The following is a 22,261-nucleotide window of genomic DNA, read 5'->3' on the forward strand; positions in this document are numbered from 1 at the left end:
GAATGAGACGACACATATGCTCTGACTCACCGTAGATGGGGAAAGAGGCGACTTTCCCACATGAAGTTGGATTGTAAGGGGTGTATCCATCAGAATGGGCTAGATTCTGCTGCAGAAACAAACTTCAAAAATCTCAGGGGCTTGAAACAACAATGTTTATTTCTCGCTCATACTTATGTATCCATCGCAGATTGGCTCACTGGATGTTCTGCTCCCTGATCGATCAGGGACCCAGGGTGACAGAGATGCCCTCTCAACATGTGCTTCCACAATCAACAAGGCACAAAAAGGGGAAGTGGCAAAATGTACACTGAATATTAAAGCCTCCACCCACAAGAGACATCTATCACTTTGCTCACACTTCACTGGCCCAAACAAGTCACTTGGCTACCTTAACTTGAAAAGGAGTTGGGAATGTGCAATGTGATCATGTGCTCAGAAAGAGAAGTGCAATGTTTGGGAACATGCCTAATGACTATTACAAGGAAATTTGGTGCTAATTTAATAAGAGAGAGATGGCAGGCTGTCCTCCCGCTGCCCCCATACTGTGCATCAACCATTTTGGATTAGTTTCACCATTCTTTAATGAAAAAGGATTAGCATTACCATCAGAAACTCTCTCTACTTCCTACTGGGTATTAACTAAAACCCATATATCAACATTGGGTTTAGTAAACTGCATGTCACTCATTATAAGGGTGGATTTAGTCACTTCCAGGTAATGCTTTTAGTAATCTTTAAATAAAATTCTTGCGTAAAGAATCCTATCAAAAAGTGTTAAGAAAGGGATCATCCTATTTAGGTACCTGACTCAAGATCCTTAGTACCCACTTTCATATACTGCTGGTTAAAATATATTTTGACACAATCCTTTTGGAAGGAAATGTGGCAATATGTATCAAGAGCCTTATATTATCCCTCATTCTTTTACCTAGCAATTCAACTGTTGGAAATCTATCCTAAAGAATCCCAAATGTTTAAAATCAAAACATTATGTTCATTGCCGTATTGTTTATAGTAGTAAATAATTTAAAAATAAACAAAATTTCCAATAACAGAGAAATTATTTAAGAGAAATTATGGTAAATCTATGTGAGACAAAATAGAAATTTTGGATTTTTGTCCTAATAAAACTTATGTTTGTTGGGAAAACGATCTCATTATAGTATTAACTAAAAATAAAGATACAAAATTATTCATGCAGTGTGATCAAAACTATGTTGATTGCACCTACATCACATAATATAAGTTTGTGTACATATTTTGACATCCATTGTGAACAGACTACTTCATATAATGGTCCTAAAAAGACCTGCTGCCCTTTGGATAGGATTCATGTTATGAATGCACAACCAAAGGACTAGTATTGTTTCTTAACTAATGACACATTCTAACTTGCTACCGTACTGTAGCAACATGAGGGCATGTATGTAATAAGATTTTAAGTTGATTTTAGAAAGTTGGAAGATAGAGACAAAACACATACATAAAAAGGGAACATTAGGTAATTCATTTGGCAAAAACCCATTTTCAAAGTTATTAGAAGAAACTGATTCAGTATAAAAAGAGTTAGCAGGCAAAGACCTAGTAGCCACATTGTAAACACTGAGACTGTTCTGCAACATGATTTTTGGATATGTATATATATTTAAAAATGCCTACAGAAAGGTAATCCTCCTATATATTATGCCTTTAATACATTAATGCATACAAAATTAAACCTAGTTATTGTAAAATAACAATAAAGTTTGTTAAATGGTTATCGTGTTTCCCCGAAAATAAGATGTTAGATGTAGCTGGACCAGCAGCTCTAATGCATCTTTTGGAGCAAAAATTAATATAAGACCTGGTCTGATTATATTATATTATATTATATTATATTATATTATATTATATTATATATTATATTATATTATATTATATTATATTATATTATATTATATTATATTGACCCGGTCTTTATTTCTTATTAAAATAAGACTGGGTCTTACATTAATTTTTGCTCCAAAAGATGCATTAGAGCTGATGGTCCAGCTACGTCTTATTTTCGGGGAAATATGGTACAATGGAAAACTTTTGAAGGGAACTTAGATTATTTAAGATGGAAATAGAAATCTGAGAAGAAAATCAATAGATATTTAATAAAAGAAAGGCATATTTGTGAAAATGTTGATGAGCCATTATTTTCATGGTCATTAACGTTGACTCTTATTAAATATCTACTGAAGCAGGCAGATTTTAACATAAATAAGAAACCGTTTCCTAAGTATCAAAGTTAACAACGTTCTGGAATAGAATGCCAAGGGAGTTCGGCATTCTCCCTCCATAGGGTTTGTTTTGTTTGAAGGAAAGGGAAGATGCTACCTCTCTTTCAGTCTGAGGTGGTTTGGTTTTGGCTTGGAATGACTAACTTGTTTCTCCATTGTTTTCTCAGTTTGAACTGCAAGTGCCCTCCCTGTCTGCTACATTATTTTTCTGAGTTTTTTGAAGACAGCAGAAAACCAAGACACTCTTTTCAAAAGGAAATTAGAAGGTTTATTTCCAGTTATATTACCTATCTATAATGAACTAATTTTGCATTTTTAAAAATTTCATACAGTACCTTCAGAAACAACTTTTTGCATACTTATTTTTCTTGCTTACTAAAAAAACTCATCACGGGTTCATAATCTCTTTTCTAAAAGCCTTGGAAACAAGTGCTGTGTTTCCCTGAAAATAAGACCTCACCGGACCATCAGCTCTAATGCATCTTTTGGAGCAAAAATTAATATAAGACCCGGTCTTATTTTACTATAATATAAGACTGGGTCATTAATATAATATAATATAATATAATATAATATAATATAATATAATACCAAGTAAAATATAATATAATATAATATAATATAATATAATATAATATAATATAATACCAGGTATATAATATAATACTGGGTATATAATATAATACCAGGTATAATATAATATAATACCGGATCTTACATTAATTTTTGCTCCAAAAGACATAGTAGAGCTGATGGTCTGGCTAGGTCTTATTTTTGGGGAAACACGGTATTTTGGAATTTAGTACTTTCCTGTTTTTAAAAATAGAATATGGTACAAATATCATATACTATGTAACACTTCCAGTGGAGTCAGGGCCCTATCCTTAATCAAATACATAAATATTTCTGCAATGATACATACAAATATTCACACTAAGTAGGGTAAAGAGTATAAATTTCCTCATAGTAATCTAGGCTACACATTTCCATCAAATAAATTACAAAAATCTTTGGTTTTCAGAATGTGTTGCAAGATAACATACAGAATGCTCAATTATGTTTGAATTTCAGATAAACAACAAATAATTTTTTTAGTATATATCCCAAATATTGCATGGAACACACTTACACTAGAAAAGTTATTCAATGTTTATCTAGAATTCAAATTTAACTGCGTTTCCTGGGCTTTTATTTGGAAAATCTGGCCTTCTGGATTTCAGAATTACAAACCAATGATCGTGGACCTGTACCTAGAAATATCCTAACTGAAATACTGTTAACAGCTACTCTTTTAAGAGTAGAGTTGGACTCTCTGTTAGAGTCACACACACACACACACACACAAACCCCCACAAAGTTTTATTAATATGCTGTGTATCAACAGAGTGTGTATAAGATCTGTGAAAAGGCACCCGTGTTAACAATTCAAGGTATTTCAAAAATTAGAAATAACATGGCTACTCTAAAAACAATTTTAATTTGTAGTTCTTTCCTGTTCCACTTTAAAATTCATCATCTATAAAACATTCCTTTTATAAACTTGTCCTATAACAAAGATATGGCTCCATCTAATGGAAAAATATCCAATTACAGCCCTTCATATTTCTTCGTGGAATATTTCCACGAAGAGTTAGTAAAAATATAAAATGTGTGTACAATAAATACACACACACACACACACACACACACACACACACACACACACACACAGGATGCTTTTCTGTGCCTTTCCAGTTTTTGATGCCAGGTAGTATCCAAAGGTACTTAGTCATAGTTTTTATAAGATCTGCTCTTTTCCTTAGATTTGGATTAAGAAATGTAAATATATTCCCTAAGCTCATTCCTACCCTATGCCCTAGTCACCTACACAATGTAACCATCAGGGTGTTTCATTTTCTGCCCTAGAGAATCACAGCCTCTTCAGAGGTGGAAAAGGGGCATTAGAGATTATCTATACCAGTGTTTTTCTACATTTGCTGAGTATTAGAATCATCTGGAAAGTTAAGAAATACACCTGTGTTGGGCCCACCAACAGAAATTCTTATTTAACTGGTCTGGAGTGAGGCCTGGGCTTGGGTATTGTGTAGAAGCTCCCCGCAGTAATTCTAATGTGCAGCTAGGGTCAGGCCCAGTGAATTCTAAGACACTCGCATATTTTACATTTTAGGAAACCAAGCACCGTTGAAGGGAAGTGCGGTTCTAACCTGTGATGTTAGAGATTGACATGTAAGAAATCACAGTTCTTCTCTTCACATCGGAGTGTCCTAACCACCCACCCCTTTATGTTAAACTTTCATCTAAGAAGATACAGCAGGAAAAAACTCAAAATTCACAATCAGTGACATCAAATCAGAAATAAGAATTGTCTTCACTTCTGAGAATCTGACCTCTGGGTTCAAATTGTTTTCCTTCAGCCCTCTGTCCATTCCATCATCAAACCTGTTGGTGCCTTTGTAAGCTCTGCGAGGGCAGGTCCTGGGTCTGTCTTGTTTATCACTGGAGTCCTAGCCATGGGTACCATGTTTGGGTCATGGGAATCGTTCAATATATATTTGCTAAACTAAATAAATGACATCAGCGTGTCATGGATCCATGCACTCATTCCCAGACCAACCCTTCAATTCCTCCTGCCTGGGAAACTGTTAGTTTCTTCACTAGTTTTTTTGTTTTGTTTTGTTTTTTCCCTAATTTCCTAGGATTTTTGTTAAGTTCAGTCTTCATTCTCTCCCAACTACTATATTCTGCATGTTACTTTCAGACTAAATTACCTAAAACATGGCCTTCATCATTTCATTTCCCTGCCCCAAAACACGTATCTCCATTTTCGTTTCCTCCTCACTCTCACTCCACTCTAACTATCCATCCAACCTTTTCCCTCACGATGCCCCATTCGCTTCCATTCATGCCATGTCCATAGCTCCATTTCCTTCTGCTCATTCATACCTTAGTGCCTTGAAATAGTGGAACAAGCAGAGGCCATGGAATCAGACTGATAGTAGTGGTTTAGATCCTACCTCGGCTTCTTAATTGCTCTGAGCTTCAAATGTCCTCATCTATAAAAATACAATACATATAATATAAAGAGAATATCTTAGCCCTGGATCTACTTTTTTGCTTAAGTCAATTTGAGTTTTTTGTAATTTGCTGCATCCTGAGTCTCACCTCTTGAAAAAGAGAAAAGCAGCCAGGAGCTGGCCTGTCACTCACAGGCAGACCAAAGTATTCTGTTAAACATAAACAATTTCACAAAATATTAACATCAGTCAGTCACTCTCTGACCGGAGCAAGACAAAAACAAGGCAATTGGGTAATTATGTCTGAGCACAGACAAAAACAAGAACACTGTCCAAACCACAAAAATGATCAAATGTCCCCCTTTTCGGGCTAATATAAGGGACTGCTGTTGCTTTATTATTACAACTTCAGCTCTAAGTTATTCTTCCCACCTCCTAGGTAAGAAACCCAGTCACAGAATTACTAATTTCTGATAGCACCTAACCTTGAGCAAATACCTGTTGCCTTAAACCCTCCCGGAATCACCTAACAGAAGCTGCAATCCTGCAAGACCCTTTCAACAGCCTTAGACTGAGATGTCCCCAGGTCCCTCATGGTGTGCTGACTCTCATTGCAACGTGCCACCAAACCCAACTTGGTTGGACTACACGTGTGTTTGTAGAAGTCTTTGGACTCATGGGCATCAACATTCTATAGAGTGTTTATTGAAGAGATTATTAATTCGGGCTCCGGATCCAAACTTCCTGGATTTGTATTCTGGCTTCTCCACTCCCTGGGAAATTACTATGCCCGGTTTCTTTATCAAATGAGATAACAAAAGCACCAACTAAATAAGTTATTACAGATAAAGCCTCAGGAAATATTAGCTATTCTTTGTAAGAGTTCTGGCCAGAGACTCTTAACATATCCCAGGTCCTTTCCTGCGTAAGCCCTCCAGGCCAAGGATTTTAGAGGCCTATAAAGAGTTATGAATTTGAAGGGGAGCACAATATGCCACCCCAAAATATGCCACTTTGGCATATTAATTATTTTGCATTAAAGTTCCCTGAGAAACAGCCTGTGCAAGAAGAACACTGTGATGTCCTTTGTCCCTCTGGAAGCAGGAAATAAAACTCCAATGGAAAGTACCCTCCACGGACCAGGAGGGTAAATAGCATCCTTATCAGCAGTGACAGGGCATTAAGGGCCAAGAAGTCTGTATAAACAAACATCGTTACTTCACTAATTTACTACTTCAAGCCCAAACCCCTTTCCTTTGTCAATTCTTCACAAATTTGTTTCCTTTTCTAAAAAATATAAAAGCTTCCTGCCTTGGTCACTTCTTTGAGTCTCGTATTTTTATGGGGCTCCCATACATACAAAATTAGTTTGTTTTTTTTTCCTGTTAATCTGTCTATTGTCAATTTAATTATTAGACCAGTCAAAGAAACTAGAAGGGAAGAAGGGGAAAGTTTTCCTACGCTACAAATTGTATGAAAAATATTGTATAAATTGGGTGTGGGCATTTTTCTGGGGAGAGATCTAGAGTCCTCATTAAGAGAGTCCATGATCCACTAAAGGTTACAAAGCTTTTTCTGTACTGCCGCCTACTTCCCCCAACACTAGTCACCTTTGCTCCAATGTTTTCCCCAGAATGAGCGCAACCTAATCTGCACCAGAAGCGCCCTCTCAGCTGAGGGTCAGAATGAAAGGGCGTCAACATAAAAAAAAATCTATTCCTTCAAAATTTTGAGTTTATCTCATTAGCCTTCTTGTTAAATAAGGATAATTCAAAGTTTTCTTACTGATTTTATTTTTTCAAAATTTATGTTTATTTGTCACACCATTTAGAAGGAAAAACCTTCCATTCTGAAAGTACTTCAGTTAACAATTCTCCGTACTAATATTATATACAATCAAGCCAAGTCTTCCTTGTTTAAAGTACTTGAATAAGAACTTTATAAACAAAGGTCAATTTATTTTGAAAATGTCTCCCTCTTGAGGGCATTACTATTTATGCATCAATATATTGTGAACCAGCACTCTGATTATACTGATGGGTGGGAAGGAGGGGTAGATTAGTACAAACATGTTGGAGGACAATTTGGCAATATCTATTAACATGTCAAAACCCATGAGTACCAAGACCTATAGGCAAAAAGTCCCGAAAGCACTATGTGGAGTCACGAAAACTGTAAGCCGCCTAAATGTCTAGCACTAGGTGACTAGTCAAATCAAGTACGGTAATGCGAACAGTGAAATAACGTGTGATTATTAAAAGTTAGAAAATCTGTGTATACTGACATGGAATTATCTCTAAGACATGCTTGCAAACACACAACTGTTCATGTATAAAAATACCTACGGATGAATGCTGGTAATAGTTACTGCCGCTGAGAAAAGAAATGGGTCAAGAGGGGCAGGGAGAGGAAGACATACTTTTCACTGTATGCCCTTTTACATATAACCTGATTTTTTAAACCATCTATACTTATTATTTGTAAATCAAAAATCCAATAAATTAAACGCTTTGTAAAATTTTTGAAGTAGAACTTATATACACAAAGTGCAGAAATCATAAGTCTGTAGGACAACAAAATTTTACAAAGTTAACATACCCATCATGTAACAAAAATTAGTATCAAGGAAAAAAGCACTACCACTAAATATTTAAAACAAAATCCAACACATTTTATCATTTTACTTGTAAATACAATAGTCCCTCCCTTATCTGTGGAGGATACATTCCAAGACCCCCCAGGGGATGCCTGAAACTGCAGACAGTACCAAACTCTATATATACTATGTTTTTTCCTATACATACATACCTATGCTAAAGTTTAATTCATAAATTAGGCACAATAAGAGATTAACAATAATAAAATAGAACAATTATAGTAATATAATGTAATAAAAGCTATGTGAATGTAGTCTCTCGAAATATCTCGTACTGCACTCATCTTTCTTATGATCATGTGAGATGATAAAATGCCTATGTGATGGTATGAAGTGAGGAGAAATGACGTGGTTACATAACGTTAGGCAACTATTGACCTTCTGACAATACATAACAAGCACTTTACGGCTTCTCTTTGGGATATCCGAATTGCCAGCATCACTACTCTTGAGCTTTGGGGCCATTATTAAGGAAAATAAGGGTGACTTGAATACAAGCAGTGCAGTACTTGGACGGACTGTTACTAAGTGATTAATGGGCAGGTGGCATACGCAGCTTGGGTATGACAGACAAATGGATGATTCACATCCCAGGTGGGAGGGAGCGGGACAGTGCAAGATGTCATCATGCTACTCAGGAAGGTGTGAAATTTAAACTTAAGAATTCTTTATTTTTGGAATTTTCCATTTAATATTTCCGGATCACAGTTGACAGAGGATAACTGAAAATGCAGAAAGCGAAACTGTGGATAAGCAGAACTGTTGTATTTCAGTAGGTATCGCTTGTGAAAGAAATTCATTCTAAAATGGAAGCAGAGAGTATAAAATGGAAAATCTCACACATACACTCTCAAGAAAATGAAACTTAAGAACTGAGAGACTGATTTCTCACAAAAGCCTGATTTATAGAAGACAGAAACTTATCTCCAGATCAATGAATATCCACCAAGTCTTGCCCTATTCTCAAGCCAATGAACTTACCGCTTAGACTCTGCATGGACTTCCCTCACTTTGCCCTCCCCACCCATAAACATAACCCACCCCAAGCCTTTAAGAGACTCACCTGTAGCTTGCTGTAGCATGCATTTCCCATATTGCAATTCCTCTGCTATTTCTGAATAAGCTCAATTTTGCTAATTTCAGCTTACCTAAGTTTACCTCTTTATTTAGATTGACACTCTTAACAGATAAAAACATAACCAAAATACCATGATCATACCCAATAAAATTAACAATAAATTTTAAGATATTTAATGCTTAAATTTTTAAATACCCAGTTCACGTTCAATTTTCTTTGCTCATCTTAAAAATGTCTATTTACATTTAATTTGTTTGAATCATGATCCAAAAAGGCCCACAAATTATATTTGGTTGATTTTTCTGTTAAATAGAAAGTTCAAGTCTTTTTCTTTCTCTCAAAGGACACATTTCTGAATTTCTCAAAGATTTATCACTGAGAAGCTTTAGCTGCAATATTTGCGACGTGGGCAATGCCTTTTCTTAGATTGCACTTACTACCTGTAGCCCCTGAGTATTTGGTAGACTATTCTACACAGATTCTTTTTGTTTGGGGTTCCACCTCTCTTACAAATAGTTCTCTTTGGTGAACAAAAACATCTGGTCCAGAGGAAATACTCATGCATCCTTGCATCTATGGGAATGCACTTCTCATTGCTTTGCTATAGGTAAACTGCTCCAGCCACTGCCCTTGGCCTTAGTTTCTCAAGGATGAGTCAAATACCCAGGAGTCTTAACTTCTGTGTCCCGGAAGTAGGTAGCCAACTAAGGCTTACAAACTGGAAACTGAGCAAACTCTGCAGATTGTAAACACCTGACTTTGGAAAGTGAGACTATTTGGCACCTTTAGTTTTGTTCTCAGTTTTGAGGACCTCAGCTAAAAAGTCCCATTGTAAAAACTTGTTTCATGCCTAAATGAAAAGTATAGGAGTGGTGAAATAAGGACTCTTTGATGCTGTTTCTAGAAAGAAGGGGGCAGCTCCCATGATTACCTTTGTTACAACCAAGATGTGTGCCAGACAACTTCTATCAAGCTAGTCTGTGGTCTCAAGCAGAAGAAAAAAAAAAGGCTTGGAGCCAGTTGAATGGACATCACTGTAAGAAGATTGCTAGCAGAGAGGGAAGCTTGCAAACATTTACACTAAGGCATTTATAGGGCACTGAAGTCAGACAGACCTGAGTCTAAATTCTAATATGGAATTTATTAGCTGTGTGACCATAGGTAGATTGTTTAGCACCCTAAGACCTTGGTTTTCAGATTTGTAAAAGGGAAATAATAGCTAACCTGAAGGATGGCTATAGAGATTAAATGAGATGTCAAGTCCCGTCCCCCTCCTTCTTTGGCTCAGTAATTCCCACTCCTCCTCAGGGTCAGCCACCTCTTCCAGGATGAACTTCCTGGATGTTCTTTCCCACTCATTACAAGCATCTTGTGACCCAGTGTGGCACTAACCCCACTTACCTCAGGCTGTCCCCACATTTGCCTCCCCCATTAGAACTGTGGGTTCTTTGAGTGCAGAGAGCACATCTACGTCACTCATAAGCTCTGAGGACAGGACCTGGCAGAACAGAAATCAGTGACCATGTATTTCTAACTTGTGGGGGTCTGTGTATTTCACACCATCCAGGAACAGGGAAAGAGCAGCTGTATGGTTCCCCTTGGGAGAAAACATATCCAGTCAATCATAATTGAGAGAGCAGATTCCTGATTCCTAGTCTGGTTCTTTGAATCAACTTTAGGGCAGGAAAAAGCTTTAGAAAATGCCTCTTCATAGAGGGGTAGGAGTGGAGGGACATATGTTACTTTCAAGGGCTTTGTGTGTCTTAAAAAACACACTCAACATTGTATTTATTGGGAAATTGAAGGAACCTTACTTTGTTGTTTTAGAATGGAAAGGCCCCCAAACCTTGTTTGATGGGGGATATTTATGCATCAGTCATATCACGGGAAGGGAAATCAGAACTGGGGCACAGAAACATCTGTTTATCAAGACGAGGCTGGGTTACTAACGTTTGACAAACACTGATTTATTTCCAACCACTTCCTTATGTACAGATGAGGAAACTGAGGCCCGGAGGGGCGAGTTGCTGCATCCAAGATCACAAGGCTAGCAGGCATCAGAGGCAGGTCTTCAGACCCCCGATTCGGGCTCCTCCTGTCTCACAGCCTGACCTCCGCCTTGTGCGGTGAAGTGGCTCAGTCCTAGGGCGGGAGGATCCCTGGCTGAGGGCTGACAGGTGGACGGCCAGGTGTGGTCTTGGGCAAGCCAGTTTACCTGACTCAGTTTCCTCACGTGCAAAATGGGCAAGATGATAGTCTGCTACACGGGGCTGCTGAAGGATCAAGAGAGAAAACAAAGCCCTTTAAAAACCGCAATGTATTATTTTAAAATGTCCCTTCTGGCTTTTAAATCATCCAGTTTGTAAAAGAGCAGCACACTGAAACTATAAACGCAGACTCTCCAACCACTTCAGCATAACCACAAACAAGGATTTCCAGACAAGTAGGAAAACCAGTGTTAATGAAAACTTCCCAAGTACTTTTTAATCAAGGTTAATGTTGTGAGTAGCAACATGGAAAAAGAAATGTAAAATTAGATCTACTTCTCAAATGGTAAACCTGGACACATTCCAACTAGAAGTGAGACCTAAATTTTAAAAATGAAATCATACAAGCATTAGAAGAAAACATGAATGAATTCTTCAGTAACGTGGAAATAGGGAAAGTTTTTCTAACACTGGCTCAAAATCCTGAGGCAATAAGGAAGAGCAACAGACTTAACCGCATACAAAAAAAATTCTTCTAAAACAACAAAAAAACACCATAAATATGGGGCAAAATCAAACAACAAACTGAAAAAAAATTGCAATTTAATCATAGACAAAGGCTTAATACTGAGGAAGCTTCAAAAAATAAAGAATAAAAAGACCAAGAATCCCATATATATCCTAAAGATGTATAAACAGGCAACCCACAGAAAAAGAAATGCGGTGGCCCTTAAGCGAAAAGAAATGCAAAATAAAACTGTCCTGATAACCATCTCACCTATCAGATAGACCAAAAAACTCAAATTGGACAATATAATCTGTAGGGAGTCTCTGGGAACATGGACGTTTCCATACACTGGTGGGAAGGCTAGTGGGAGGGTAAAATGACACAGCCCCCATGGAGGGATGGCACTATATATTGAAATCGCACATTTCTTTCTTTTCTGAATCCCTAGGAGTCTCACGTCTAGGAATCCACTCCAAAGATTAAATGGCAAAAATAAGAAAAGGCATGAGCAAAAGGCTTTTAATGCAGCACTATTTATAGCAGCAAGTTTGGAAACAAGTCAAATGCCCATCAGCAGGGAACTGTTTGAATAAATTATGGTACATCCACGCAGAAGTGATCGATTGACTCCAGGATATTAAGTGAAAAAAAGGAATGTGGAGAAAACTGAGCACAGTAAGCTATCACTTAACTAATGGTGCATCTCTTTAAAAAATAGATAAACCATAATTCTTTTTAAATGGCTACCTGCAAGGGGAGGAAACAGAATGGAGGGGACTAATATAGGAATTAAGACCTCTTTACACATAAATTACATGTTAAATAAATGTATTTACTTGTCTCAACTAACCTGCCAACTCCCTTAAGGTCACGCAAATCTTATTTGGCACAATGTACTCAGGCCCCAGTACACAATATTAAAAGTTAAATTAACTGAATAATTTTAAACATGTGACTATCATCACACAACCACGTTTCTGGAAGATTCCTCTAGGGGAGGAATGAAGGTGACTCGGTGTTTGCAACACTTGGGTGTCACTGTACTCTCTCCATAGGCAATTTACCCCCTGTTCATTACTCCCTATGTGCATAAGACTAGCAGACATCTTCACCTAGACCCTGCCTCTGAGTGTTAGACCCATACATTCAACCTCATACCTGCCATCTTCTGGAGCTCACATTCAGCATGGCCTAAACTGGAACTGTTCCCCTACTCTCCCCTTCTTCCATTGTGCCCAAACTCAGCAAATGACACCATATAGCCAGTTGTGTCGCCCTTGACACTTCTCCCTTACCATCCATGTCCATCACCAAAGTTCCAAAGATTTTATTCTATGAAAAATCTCTAAAACCTATCCGCTTCTCTACATTTCCAGCACCCCAGTCCTATTATAATCCACAGGACACTGCCATAGCATCCTGTTTCCTTGCATCCAGTATGACCCCACTGAAAACCATTTTCCACAGCACAACCAATCTTTTTCAAAGTGCACCTCTCAATGGATCAGATCATATCACCCTCCACTTAAAATTCAGTAGCTTTCCACTGAAGGCGATTAGACCATGGACATGTCCTGCACAGGCTGTTGTGCGAGGTGGCCTACAGGGTCTCTGCTCCCACTCCCCACATAAGAACGCAGGACATGGTGAGGCCAAAAAGGAACACCCACGGAGCCATAGGTAGGGGAGTCATACCACTATGGTCTCACTGGAGGCTGGGTTCACACGTGCGATCTGCTGTCCGCTTTGCTGCCAACCGACCGACTCTCCTCGGCTCCACTCAGTGTAGCCGCGGCAGTTATACCAGCCGAGGCTCAATGGCCACAGCTGACGGCTAACCAGCCACAGCTGACTGCCATCTACTACCCAAGTGAGCACCTTTCCACGTGAGGCCCAGAGCCTGGAAACTGCACTCCTGGCTGTCCCCACAGGCTGGTTTTATGCCTACATTTCAAGATTCTTCTCCTAACTTCTATTGCAACCAGATATCCTCTATGCCAACCAGATTCCCAACATCCCGAGCTTTACCAAGCTGTTCTCTGCATGAACACCCATTTTCCTTTATCCAGTTAATACCTTGGCAGTTCTAGGTCAGCTTAAACACTTCCTCAAAGCCTTCCTTGACTAGGTCAAATTCCTTTTATAAACCCTTCTGGGTTATCCTTGGTCTCCGTTTCCCTCACCGTACCACAGAGCATGTTGAGTGTTTTTGCTCCATTTATCCACAAGGCTCAGCAGAGGAAGCACATAGTAAGATCTTGTTAACTATTGGTGGAAAACATGAACTCGAAGAATGACAGTTAAGTTAGGAAGTTATTACAATCATTTGGGAAAGAACCACGGAGTTGCTGCACTAAGGCAGTGCATTCACGTTGTGGAGCTCTTCAGAATTAACTCATTTCAAACACTCCCAAAACCAATTATGTAAATCTGTGTATTAGAATAATCAAGATGTGGCAATATAATTCTACTGTATGAGGGCCCATGATCTAAGTACCTGAGTTATTGAAACCACCACTTTCAGGCGAATGTAGAAAAGGGTGCCACATTTGGGACCACAGGAAAACCAAGAAATAGTGCTAGCACCTCCCTCCCATTATTCTCTGATCTCTTGCAATCTGGATTTTGCCAAACCATTCTACTTTACTACTTCTAAGGCCACTTTATTTGGGGGAAAGGGCTCATCAACTGAGAAGTTCTAAGTATAGAAGACTTACATTTTTCAGAATGATCAGTGAGGGGACGGTTTTTAAGTGAACAAGATTCCAACTGGCTGAGTAATTATAATTTTTCAAACAAGGAACACAGAAGCAGATTTAGTGGGTATGATAAAAGTTCAGCTTTGAAGGTTTTCAGTTTCTAGTGCCTAAAAGCATCTGGTTGGAGATCTCTGACAGGTGATTCAACACTGGTTTAGAGCAAGCAGCAGGGCGCTCATCCTTTACACTAATTAGCCTTTATGCTAATTAGAAAGTCAGCATCCTCTGAAGCAGAGGGCAGGAAGAAATTCAATACTCAGCACCTGTGTGTAAGAACTGTTCTAGGCACTAAGGATTGCACTTACAAACTGCACAAAAACACTTGGGACTTTAAATGTGTTACTATGTAATTATACCCCAAACTGTGCTTCCTAGCTTCTTATACAACACTTTAACCTGAGGAAATTTGTAAAAGCAATGTATTTCAGAAATCCTGGGAAAAAATTCTAGCTATAAGCTATTTAAATATTGCTTATAGAAACTATCAAAGAATAGCCAGCATCATGTAAACAGCATATACTTAAACAAAAGAGACGAAAGCTTACACACAGAGTATGTTTTTTTATTCACTGATAAACTAAAAGTCCATTTCTGGGTTTCTTTTCATTTGTTTGAGCAGTAAGCAAAGCCCTACAATGGGTGGCTTCACCTAGTCCTCAGACTCGGATCCATCTTCATCTTGACTAATCTGGAAGTAACGAAGTTCGTAAGTCTCCTTGTCAGATGCAACCACACGAAGCCAATCACGAAGACTGTTCTTCTTAAGGTATTTCTTGGTAAGATACTTCAAATATCTTAAAATAAAATCATGAATTTCATGAATACCTATTTTGCAAAACCTTACTATATAGATGTGCACCATTATACTCATCTTTTGTGTTCCCAGTTCCCTCCAAAATACTTTATTTGTATTAAGCACTGTGCAAGATTGCTAGGGATACAAAAAGGCAGCCTCTCAACCCCAATTGGAATCATTTATAACTATAAAACCCTTCTTCTCCCATCTCCTTAAAATAAACTAATATTGGGGCCGGCCCGGTGGCTCAGGCAGTTAGAGCTCCGTGCTCCTAACTCCAAAGACTGCTGGTTCGATTCCCACATGGGCCAGTGGGCTCTCAACCACAAGGTTGCCAGTTCAATTCCTTGAGTCCCGCAAGGGATGATGGGCTCTGCCCCCTGCAACTAAGATTGAACACGGCACCTTGAGCTGAGTTGCCACTGAGCTCCCGGATGGCTCAGTTGGTTGGAGCACGTCCTCTCAACCACAAGGTTGCCGGTTTGACTTCCGTAAGGGATGGTGGGCTGTGCCCCCTGCAACTAGCAATGGCAACTGGACCTGGAGCTGAGCTGCGCCCTCCACAACTAAGATTGAAAGGACAACAACTTGACTTGGGAAAAACAAAACAAAACTAATATTCTTACGTTGGAAGCCAGTTATGTGGGAGAGTAATATAGTGGCTTCCTCTTCAGTCTTACCGCCACCATCAGATTTTTAATTAAACAATATGCAATTTCATTTTTCAAATATGTACTAAAATGTCAACATTCTCTTCACCACTATCATCCTCCTTAACCTCAAATCCCATGCTGGATCAAAAGTAGGCAACCTGTCTACAGGGCTAAATCCATTTACAAGTTCAAGAGTATTGAGAGCTATGCAACTAGCATGGGCTCAGTCCTTATAATTTCATCACTCCAGCCGTTCTCTCTTCCATTTATACTTTACAGCAATTCTTAACTACCAAGCATTCCTCTCAAGCTCCCTTTGTCCTGTTAATGCTGCTCCCTATGCTAGGATCACCTCATCCCACCGGCAACTGTTCACTCTCAGGTTCTCCATAAATTCTTGTGCCATCTCTATCTCTACTTTCAGTATAGCAATTAAGAGTATTGCATTTTATAATATTTATTTGCATGTCCATCGAGGACAAATAGTACCTCTCATGTCCAAATCCCTAGTGATTAGTTTATATACAATTTGGATTACAGGGGCTGACTGGACAAGAGGCCTGGATATAACTTGCCTGTATTCTTGCAATACATTACACTTACCGACAACCAGCCAAAGTAACTACTGTTACTAAACATATTTTCCATTTATAGACCTTATTAAAGTTCTTTTGATATATCTCTCTGACTTCATCATCGTATCTATTCCACAATTTCGCTAAAACATCATGGAAAATACGAACCTTTTTGAGAACTGTTTCTCGGAAACAACTGTGATTTTATTCTTGCAGCGTTCAATGTGAACAACATTCCCAAGATTTCCAGTTTTTCCATTGACTTTAACCTTCTCCCGTAGAAACTGTTCCTATTTTAAAAAAAAGAAAAAATACAAAACTAGGGAAGAAAACCCTAGATACTCACTAGGGAAGGTACCCTAGGAATAGAGCTTAGATTAAAATCAAATAGCACATACTTACAGATCTTAAGAATAATGATAAAAGCAGAGTAGAATGATACTTACAAAATTTCCGGAGTCAAAAATACCATCTTCCACTGGATGAGTAAGGTCCAAACCAAACTTCCAGACTGACCTCTTAGGCTTCTTGACTTTTTGCTACAGAACATTAACATAATTATGATTCTTTAAACCAATTTATTCACTTGATACACAAACTTTAAAAATCTTTATCAGAGCAATGATGTACAATGTACTAGTATAAGATTATATACATGAAACGGTGTAAAATTCTAAAAAAATTCCTTAACATCTATCGGATACTCCCTAACTTTTTTGAAACTAGACTATCTGAAGGACAGGCTTGGTTTAAACCAAGTTTCTGTGAAGTCTGATGGAAACTTCCCGTTGGTCATACAAGTGTCCCAGAAATGCAAAACTCAAGAAAGCTTGAAGTATCCTTCCCCAGAAGATTACAAATCATCCTATTTTTACCCTGGAAAAGATTAAGATCAATCTACTTTCTACCGCGAGGTCAAAGTATAAACACGCACGAAGGTTGGTTTGAAGCTCTAACCAAGCCCACTTTGTTCAAGTTACCAAAAGTTTTAATGAACTTTTATTATTTGCCAGATCACGGATGTCCAATTTTAATTTACCGGATACCTTTTTCCTATAGGCCAGGCGCTGCTTTACTACTGCCACTCCCACTGCAGATGGGGAACAGATTAGTACACTTGGTCCAAGCTCAAGTACAAGCCAGACCACAGTATTACACCCACTTATGTTCAGAGAATTCAATCCTTATGCTGTTTTCTGGTAAAGATTTTTATTTTAAATATACATATAAGTGTCCATACCCAACTTTTAGACCAATAGCACGTAATAAGGCTACACAAGTAAAATGGTGCTGTAGCTACTAACAATACATACTCAGACAATGTAGGGAAAACAGACAAATCAGTACTTAGCAGAGAATGTCATCTCTAAATTAGATCCACCCAAATGGATAGCAAGTACTAATACCGATTTGCTTTCCTAGGTATTCGAGGAATCTGTGTCAATCTTACTCTCCCAAACGCTTTTTTCTTTTTGGTAATTTTTCAAATGCTCTTTTGGAGCGGTTAGAGCATCTACCTGGTAATTATTAATAATGTGAACAAAATCTTTGAAGCACTTTCCTTTTATACAACTTGTACCTTCACAATAATTCCTTCATGAGGTAATGAACAAACTTCTTCCCCAACTCAGCGCTAAAGCTCCCTGGCGCTTTCAGGCCCGGGCCACCTCGGCAGCCGCGCGCCGCAGAGACCCCTCCGCCCAGACAAAGCCGTCAGACCTGCCCGATTGCCCACATCTCCTTTACTGGTGCAAATAAGTGGGTAACACCGGCGTTACTAAGCGCGAGGGATTAAAGAAATGGTCCAAAAGGCTGTCTGTCTCACTAGCCCCGTGCGCCGTCGGGCCTCCTTCCCTGCGCGCGCACGACCGCCCATCCTAAGCCACGGCCGGGCCCAGCTCTTACTCCACCAGACCGCATGGCAGTTGCCAGATGTCTTGGAAAAACAACTCAGAGCTGTAACATCTTGGTTTACATTCCTAACCCAGTCTCCATTTCGACTCTCCTCTTATCTCTAAAGAGACATCTCCAACTCGCCAGACGCAAAAATCATCTACACTCAAGAAAGACGTTCCCAGCGACACCGCGATCACTCACCGGCGCCATCTTGAAGGCAGGCTGAGCTATCAGAAAGAAAGAGGCTGCCGTCTGCACGTATTTTTATCTATGCGTGCTGCGTCACGCGCCGAGGACGTAAGATGTTCGCTTGCCGGAAAAGAACTTGCAGAACAGCGCCGGGGCCAGTAACCCAGGAAACCGGGGGCCAGTAACCCAGGAAACCGGGGGCGTGGCCCGGGAGCATAGGGTCAGTAGGCAATTAGGTTTCCTAGGAGCGCCCTCCAGCGGCAGTGATTGAAACGACTCGCGGTTTTCCGCTGGTGATGACGCGCGTTGACCTTAGTAGCTCTGCAATTACCCGCACCCAGATACACCAAATATACCAGATACATCTTTCATTAATCGCCTCGGTCTTCTTTCCAATCAGGGCAAAGCATTGTATCAGGTTGCTTTGAGCTCTCCTGTCTTATGCTGCAATTATAATCCTTCAGCGAAAAAAAAAGTTATTTCGATTATCTAGTTTTGTCCATGAATCTTGTTTTCTAAGACTGTAGAGAGAAATCAGTATTTCGGGGAGTCAAAATAAACTAGGTTCTGGGGGAGAGGGGAACCTTTAACAGAAAACCATGGAGTGCTCACTTGTTCACACGTTGAGTGTATATTTTTATCATGGATTTTAGAGTTAACCCAAGGACTCACTTCCATCCAAAATACCTGCCAGTTAAAATTCAACGAATGTTTTCTGAGACCTAACTACTAAAACGTGTAATGCACGAGGGTCGATGGTGAACGACAAAAGGAAAAAAATTAGCTTTTGAACTTTGAAGGATTGTAAATCGACGTCGGATTATGAAAGTCGCCTGCCTCTCAGAGCTTTGCAACATTTTTTGTGGAAGTGAAACTATCATACCTAGGGGCAGGGGTAGGGGATGGGGTGGACTTTTGTTTTTACTTTAGAGTAACCCTAGAAAGTTTGACAACTGTGTATGTCCTTTAAGACAGAGATTAGTTATAGTGGGAACTATGCTTTAATGAAGCATACAACGTGTAAGGTCTGAATAGACGTATTGAATTCCTAGAAATCCATATCAAGATTTTTTTGGTTCTTTGCCTCAATAGAAAACCATAGTAATTTCTTTACCAAACGTTAAGGGGTAAAAAGGCGCAGTTAGCATTTCCTCCTCAAAGGTTGCCCCAGGCTGCAGAGCAAAAATAATCCTTATATTATTGGATATTTTGAAAATAAGCCACAAATTGAGGCATTTATTGTTTATTTTGCTTGTTTTGGGCAGCCTTCCACGTTAGGACAAAAAACAAAGCACCTTAAGAACTGTTAAGCCACTTGTACAGTGGGAATATTAAAAACAACATGTGTTTCAAAATAACTAGTAATCTCAAAATAACTACTTAGAAATTACAATGGGAAAAAATTTTTCTCTTAGGAAGAAAAACTGAAAAATATTAAGAAATGTGCAGGCAGTAAGATTAAATATTTGAAATAACTCAATTCTTCCCAAATCTTACACTCAGAGACAGTATATATATTAACACAATGCCTGTCAGTGCCCCACAGATACTTATTTTGACAAGGAATTCTAAAACATACGAAATAATAAATGTCAGAAAAGAGCCAAGGCAGTTTAGAACAAAGAGGGGAAGTTGTCTTTCCAGCTATTCAAAAACATAACACACTGTAATATATGATAGATATAGTTCCAATACATTATAAACTTCAGTCATTGGATCTACATGATACTGGAGCTTGAACTGGTCAATAAAGTAAAATATAGAAGGACAATATGGCAGATTAAATTCACAGAGAATCCCCTCCATATGTAACCACCATAAGAAACTGGCTAAAATATGGTTTTATAAATAATTACTAATGTATGGTTAAGCTGGTGAAAAAGTAAAAGAATTTTTTTGGGAGGCAGAATTGACAAGCCACCATGCTCATAGGAGTTTAGGGCTAGAAATAGCTGTTCAAATAGCGTGAAAAAGCTGCAATCTAAAAATGTAGTTTAAAGTGTGCTTGGATTGGTAGTGCCAGGCAGAAGCAAATGCAAATGCTCTCTGGAGAAATGCACTTTACGTCCAAGCACAAAGGATTCCTTGAGAGAAGCTTGCAGAAATGGAGCTGACAATTTTTTTAAAATCACTAAATAATACCAGTTCCTGTTGCCTTCTTTTTTCTCTTGAGCGGACAGTTCATAAGTACATTCTACATCACTACATGGAAGATCCCGGTAGAATTAAGCCTCATTTGTCTCCAGCGCATTTCTTTTTGCTTTTGCTCCTTCCAGTTTCATACTTCCCTGTACTTTACTTCCGTTACCTGGGATCATTTCCCAAAATAAACCAATGCATGCAACCAATAGGCTAAGACACCAATTTTACACAAATGCTTTCAATCATCACCTTATTTTATGAGGCCAGCATACCTTTGATAGTAAAACTGGAAAAGGACATTTTAAGAAAGGAAAATTGTATTAGGTTGGTGCAAAAGTAATAGCGGTTTAAAAGGTTAAAAATAATTGCAAAAACCGCAATTTCTTTTGCATCAACCTAATAGTTCAATGTCATTCATGGAAAAACATATACATATATGTATGGTATAATTTTTTATATATATATGATCATCAATTATATATATATCATATATATATTTTATGTTCACATATATATTCTTAGCAAACCATATCCATCAATATGCCATGCAGCAAGTTGGGTGATAATGTCATTATTTATAGTTGATATGTAATTGTATATGTACAAAATTTAAAAGAATCTACAGATAAATTATCAGAATATGTAAGTTTTTCAATATTGCTGGATACAAAGTTCATGTACAAAAATCAAATGCATATTTATAAACTAGCAATAAATTAAAGATAAAAGTTAAAGATGTTATTTTTAATGACATAAATATGTCAAATATCTAAGGGAAAAATAACAAAAGATGTGTAAGATCTTTATGCAGAACTATCAAATATAATTGAGAGAAATTTAAGAATAATAATAGTTAGAAACACATTCAACGTCCATGGATTGAAAGACCCCATATAATGATGCCAGTTCTCCCCAAACTGAATTATAGATTCAATGTGATCACAAACAACAGCTTAATAACCTCCCTTTCTCCCTCTTCCTTCCTTCCTTTTTTCCTTCCTTCCTTCCTTCCTTCCTTCCTTCCTTCCTTCCTTCCTTCCTTCCTTCCTTCCTTCCTTCCTTCCTTCCTTCCTTCCTTTTTTCAAACCAATTGGAAAATCTGTATGAAAACACAGATACCAGAATAGCCAGAATATACTGGAAGAAGGAAAAATAAAGTGGCAGGACTTGTTCTATAGATTGAGATTTATTTTAATGATACCATAATTAAGACAGTTGGATATTGTTTTAGGTTAGACATATAAACCAATAGAATAGACTAGAGAGCCCAGAAACAGACTCACACAGATGTGCTTTTTGCCATTTATGGCAAAACTGCACTTCAGAACAGTGGAGAAAAGACAGTTCTCAAAACCTTCATTATTTTTTTTAATTGAAAATATGCAAATCATTGTACACCTGCAGAAACATAAACCCTGTGGTCCACATAAAACTTTGAAATCCACACCAGTGTTTTGTACTGGAAAGACTACAAGTATTTTAATGAATGTAATATTCTAATAAACATTTATCCATGTAAGT

At 38.3% G+C, this 22,261-nt stretch overlaps 1 protein-coding gene across 1 annotated transcript; it reads right to left on the minus strand.

Annotated features, from left to right (window-relative positions):
* Positions 1-15,030: 15,030 nt before the first annotated feature.
* RPL22L1 (ribosomal protein L22 like 1) lies at positions 15,031-18,750 on the minus strand. The gene is made up of 4 exons (XM_019735290.3): positions 18,611-18,750; positions 16,960-17,052; positions 16,682-16,803; positions 15,031-15,283 (listed from the first exon to the last, which is right to left on the minus strand). The coding sequence occupies exons 1-4, from the start codon at positions 18,617-18,619 to the stop codon at positions 15,139-15,141; spliced, it is 369 nt and encodes a 122-aa protein (XP_019590849.1). The 5' UTR covers positions 18,620-18,750; the 3' UTR covers positions 15,031-15,138.
* Between the last annotated feature and the right edge of the window lie 3,511 nt (positions 18,751-22,261).

The sequence above is a fragment of the Rhinolophus sinicus genome, chromosome 17 (assembly GCF_057876585.1).
Source record: "Rhinolophus sinicus isolate RSI-liver-muscle chromosome 17, RSI-T2T, whole genome shotgun sequence".
Taxonomy (NCBI): Eukaryota; Metazoa; Chordata; class Mammalia; order Chiroptera; family Rhinolophidae; genus Rhinolophus; species Rhinolophus sinicus.